The sequence below is a fragment of the Sinocyclocheilus rhinocerous genome, unplaced genomic scaffold, assembly GCF_001515625.1.
Source record: "Sinocyclocheilus rhinocerous isolate Xijiao unplaced genomic scaffold, SAMN03320098_v1.1 scaffold12058, whole genome shotgun sequence".
In the NCBI taxonomy this organism is placed as follows: domain Eukaryota; kingdom Metazoa; phylum Chordata; class Actinopteri; order Cypriniformes; family Cyprinidae; genus Sinocyclocheilus; species Sinocyclocheilus rhinocerous.
In genome coordinates, this window is record NW_015648564.1 from 5,140 (window position 1) to 11,112 (window position 5,973).

General features: G+C 34.7%; 1 protein-coding gene across 1 annotated transcript in view; it reads right to left on the reverse strand.

Moving 5' to 3' along the window:
- Window positions 1-1,942, reverse strand: part of LOC107709913 (gastrula zinc finger protein XlCGF49.1-like) — a 3,623-nt gene extending 1,681 nt beyond the window's left edge. Inside the window, exons 1-2 of the mRNA XM_016514580.1 lie at window positions 1,938-1,942; window positions 1,030-1,632 (exon numbers count right to left, since the gene is read on the reverse strand). Coding sequence (XP_016370066.1) covers window positions 1,030-1,632; window positions 1,938-1,942 — 608 coding nt within the window. The remainder of the gene's footprint in view (window positions 1-1,029; window positions 1,633-1,937) is intronic.
- Window positions 1,943-5,973: the final 4,031 nt, after the last annotated feature.

The following is a 5,973-nucleotide window of genomic DNA, read 5'->3' on the forward strand; positions in this document are numbered from 1 at the left end:
AAAAATCATAATGACAAAAAAAAACTGTAAACATAACTATAATGGGTTTGCGTACATCATAGTATGAGATTATATACACAGAAAAAATACTTAAATATCTTTGAATAATCATAATATTCTTATAATCATAATGCATCAAAAATTGCATTTGTTGTTGTTGTATTTCTGTTATTTATAAGCCTGCGGGATGAAACGAGAGAGTTAAATTCAACAAGAAAAAGAGGAAAACAAAGGAGATTTAAGCCAGTTTTGCCTGTGGATGAAAAATTTTGCACTTAAAATAAAACGAAATATTTACAGATAGATTAATTAAACCTGTCGCTCATATCTTTTAAGTTGTTGCGCTTGTTATTACATCATAGGTCACATGATAATATCAATATGGCGAATGATGGCCGGATCGCATTCATTCTTAACTGGCTCTACAGTACGTACTCTTTTAGCGCTCGTTAAGTATAAAAGTTTTTGATAAAATATAAAAAGTAAGGATAATGTATTAATAAAAAAGGTAACATTTGATCAATAATTACATTTAATCAGCAAATACAAAAACAAGCTAAGTAAAAGTGAAAACTAATGAGCTGGATCTCTCTCTCCTACTGACTTACAAGTAGGGATGGGTATCGGTAAGGTTTTAATACTCTTACAATCCTGCTTATTAAATATATTGAACATAATATGAAACGAATGAACATAATATGAAACCCATAAGAAAGCACAATGATATATCATGAAGCAAAATGATTTACAGGAATAAAACCTTTGTTCATTGTTCTTTGGGGAGAAACTCTATCTTTGAGTTGATCTGAATCTCAGTTAAATCTGATGGTTTTGAAGATGAAGATGAACTTTATTCAACTTTAGATATTGTTTCTTTGTCTTGTCACTTGTAATGACAGATGTATCCAGATTATATTTTATTGCTCGATGCATTATTGTGTAACATTTGTTGAGGACACAGCATCAGATCTGAAAGTGCTGGATCTGAAGATGATCTACTTACTGTGATTGTTTTTTGTATGACTGTGTAGAGCAGATGAACGACTGAAACACTTCCCACATGCAGTGCAGTGATACGGTTTCTCTCCAGTGTGGATACTCTCATGTCTTTTCAGTGTTCCTGACTGAATGAATCTCTTGTCACAGTGTGAACACTTGTACGGTTTCTCTCCAGAGTGAATCCTCTCGTGCAGTTTTAAACGCTGCGCTGTAGTAAAAGTCTTTTCACACTCAAAGCACATGTACTCTCTCACACCAGTATGTATTTTCTCATGTTCTTTCAAACTTTGTCGATGTGAAAACCTATTTCCACACAAATAACATGAATGTGGTTTCTCTTTTGTATGAACTATCAGGTGTTTCTTCAGTTCTGAAGCTCTAAAAAATGTTTTGCAGCATTGATCACATGCGTGCCGCTTCTCTCCAGTGTGGATGTCCATGTGTCTCTTAAGGTTTGCGGAGTGTGAGAAACTCTTCCCGCACTGATCACAAGTGAATGGTTTCTCTCCAGTATGAACTCTCATGTGAAGCTCAAGAATATGTTTGTATGTGAAACTCTTTCCACACTGAGTGCAGGTGAAAGATTTCTTGGCTCTTTTTTTCTTTAAATCTTTCTGTTTGGGGTTTTCTACACTTCTGACATGATTTTTCTCCTCAGATTCACTCAATTCTACTTATTATCTTCAATCAACTCTGAAACAAAAGTAAAAACAGTACATTTGTCAGTAACTCGTTAAAAAAAACAGAAAAGTGAAAGGACATAATAAAGTGAAAGGACATAAAGATGAACCCTGATATAACAGCAGAAAGTAGACAATTGCATTACAAAATGTTGATCCTTTTGATGCAATTTTATAAATTATACATCCCTGGATCTTTCCATGAATGAGGTACACTGATCTTCAAATTATTAGTTTTAAACTATTATAGGCACAAACCTCATGTTTCTATAGGGAGAACTATTAAATATGTTTGATCAACAACATGAAGGATCTGAGGATCCTCAAATACAAACTGTGTGTTGCATCAAGAGAGCGACCATACATTTGTGTTATGTTTTTATTAATTTATAATAATTTATTCATATAATCATTTATAACCATTACTCATTTATTGTTTGTATTATCATTTACGATTTACATAATTTAATTATTTGATAATTTATTATTTTATGATATTATTTTGTTTTATATTTCTTATGTATTTTCATTGTTTAATCTAATTAATGTGAGGTTTCTTTAACTGTTTTGTCTGTATGAATAAGTGATAAGAGGGAATGTTAATGGAAACTCAAGGTTTATGGGATGTTATTGTGAAGCAGTTTGGTAAAACACAACTTGTTGGATGTGTACTGGTCAGATAAAGTGTGAGGATTGAAAAATATGCAACTAAGATTTTTCAATAAACTTTGCTCCTTTTTATCATCACTTCATCTCCTGCTTCTGCTCTTCTCTGGCTTTGCTCAGTCAACATCTTGTTTTAAAGCGTTTCATCCAGGTCGCCAGTAGCAAACACTGGAATGGAATTGCTACATAATTACACCATTTACAAGCATTTTATCTGCATTTTATGTTCTGTAAAAAAAAAAAGTCATATCGGTGGCATATATGCCGATATATCTGCAACATGCTCATATCAACCGATAAAATCGGCGAAACGATATATCGGTCGAGCTCTACTATTTTTACTAAGAGCACTGTAGCCCCTGACTGAAATTCTTTAAGAGCAGAAGCAGAAAATTTAGGGGCACAACTTAAGTCAGCCTGCAATGCAATCTTTCACATACTCATAACTCACATACTCTTAACTCATAGAAATTTCAGTGTACAGTATTCTTTTAAATTGTAGAGGGATATGACATTGCTCATTACAGTAAAGAAGAAGTGATGTGACATGTGGCCAAGTATCGGAACCCATACACGGAATTAGTGCTCGGCATTTATCCCATCCAAACTGCACACACACAGCAGTGAACACCCACACACCGTGAACACACACCCGGAGCAGTGGGCAGCCATTTTTGTTAAAAAATGTATATTAAAAATATATTCATGTTCATTTCTTGTTTATTTCATGTTTATACACATTTGGCAGTAAAGCACTAAGCTTGAGTTGGGAAGCTTACAAAATTAATTTTATTAACAACAGTAACGTGCAAAATCAAATTTTTATGTAGAAAATGTATATATTGTATTCTATCGTATTATACAGACAAACAACTTCAGTGATTATGTGATTTAGTCGCAAATTGAAGAAAAGTTTGTTTTTCGAGGCACTTTGTGACTGTTCTTACTTCACACACAAAAAATTGCAAAACTCTGACAAAATCTGATTTCTTGATGATTTGATATTATATTTTATAATAGTGATTTTATAATTTCAAAATATAAAGGAAAAAGTAGAAATGAATGACTAATAAGCCAATAAGCGCTCCTCTGCTGCCATCTACTGGTTATAATGGTGATTGGATGCATTTTTAAAAATTTTATATAAGCGTTTGTTCACAATAGGGCTGGGTGATATGGACAAAAATTAATATCTCGATATTTTTTCGCCAATTTGCAATATACGGTATATTAGGGGTATAAATCGGATGGTTCGTCACTGTAACAACGTTCGTAGGTCGGGAAGAAGGTCCTCTCGTCACATACCCCCATCGCAGGCCGGGGGGTACTCTCGAGACTGCGCTCTACTCCCCCACCCCCCTCCGGGGGAGCCGATCATGGCGGCCGCGGCGGACCTGGGGGGAAGGACCATGCAACCAAAATATATAACATGAACATTTATCTGAAATTTTTACATCCTGTACCTCAATTGGGACATTCACAACAAAAAAAATAGGCCTACACTTTTTTTTTTTAAATAATAAAGAAAATAAACCATTGGAAAAGCAATTCTGGCTGCTACTATGGGCTCAGTGCTAAAAATCTTTTCTACAGATAACCAAATTACAACCAATAGCAGAAAATAAATACAAAGACACAAGTTCAATAAACAGTTCTTTTCAGATTTTTCAGCTCAGTCTAAATCAATTTTCAGGTACACTACAGAAATTTAATAATAAAATGTAAAATAAGTGCATAGTCTTCAATGTATAAATTAAATACAGATTAATCATTTTTGATGTTACAAAGGTTATTTAGTCAGGAGTAGTGAGCACTTGTATTTTTCTTTAACAGCATTAGATTTATTATTAGTTTGCTTTCACTTTAAGAACGAAAGCATGGATTTAATATATTGATACACATGCCTTTTCTTTCTCAACTCTTTACGTTAAGACATATGCCTAACCGACTGTGTTTACTTCATGCTTCCTGTCTGGTGGTTTGTGATTGTAGCTCCGTGTAGCCTCGCTTTTCTGAAGAATCTCTATCTATACTATCACTCTCTGTTGTTTAAAGTGATAAAATATAACTTAATTCCCACCATATTTCTGATATTATCTTTCAACCTAATCTGATTAATTTGATCGTTCACTTTTATTCTAAAACCGTGCAGCGCACCTGCAGCGCGTTAGCAAAAGTGCTATATAAATAAAGGTGACTTGACTTGACTTTACTAGGATATTTGCCAAAACGCGCATTTTGAAGAAATTTTGTCTGTATTTATTCATCCATGCACAAAAAAGCGGAAAAAAGCTCAATTTAGTATTCGCGCGGTGTAGACGCTGCTGTCTGTGTGCGCACGCTTCAGATGTGTGCGCAGAAAACTTCTCACACAGCAGTCGACTGTTCCGCAAACAATCCCGAGCATCTTTTATGCTCACCTTGTGCCTTCAGATAGTCCTTATTAGGGCTGGGTATCGAGTTCGATACTTTTTAGGCACCGACCAAATTGCCTCGATACCATCGAGTATCGAAAAACGTCTCGTCGTTCGGTACCAAATTTCGATACCCGTATCGATGTATCGATCCATATTGATGAATCGTTACACCCCTACGGTATATATCTCGGTATTTTCATTTTTGGATTTAAAAAATCTGTATTTAATATATGTATATTTCACTTACCACCCAATGTTGTCCAACAAAACAATACATATTAAGTGAATGTAACCATGTAAGCCTTTATATTATGTGCAAAAAAAGGGTTAAAATCATGTTTTATTCTAACATTGTAACATTGCAATCTAAAAACAAAAATAAGGCTTTTAAAGCGGAATTCACTAAACTAAAAATTTAAATAAATGAGAACAAAAGCACAGATTCACTATTTCTGCCACAACACCATGGTATAGTTAGCGTTACTACTAGGGCTGCCCGCTAATAATCGACTAACCTAGAAGTCGACCAGAAGAGGCTTGGTCGGCCAAAATTTTATTAGTCGCAGAAAAAAAAAAATCAACAGGTGAAGTCATGCAGTCCGTGATGAACAGATCGTTAGCGGCTGGTTTATGTGGTAATACAGTACATCATACAGGACATCCAAACACTCGCCTATCATTCATCGACCTCAAATATGACTTATCGTCTGAAGTATGCAAGTATTAGCAACTTTACATATCTGCTCAATCTAATGTTAACCTGGAGAAATGTGCGCTATTCAGTGTCTGTGCGGAGTGTGGAAGCTGAACAGTAGCCTAGCGCTCACTGCAGGACAGATGGAGGCGCCGGTGCGCTCACTCTTGAAATACTCTGTCATTTTTGCTCATAACAGATAAGAGTAATACATCTTTAGAATATGTAAAGACTAAGTTTATTTGTGTGCACTCCGTGTACTTTCCTTACAGAAAACATATCTATAAAGAGCGAAATGTCTGCTTTTATATTAACCAATTTAAATGGAAAACAAATATTCTCCGATTATGTAATCCATGTAAAACAAGGCGCATCACTACTGCAGAGATGACGAGTCATTGTCGCTGACTTCATTTCTTAAGCCGAAAACAAAGAAAGCACTAGTTTAGTAATAAATTAGTAAAATGTTAATGCAGCCTCCTTACTGTTTTTCCCTGAAACATTCATAATCATTATC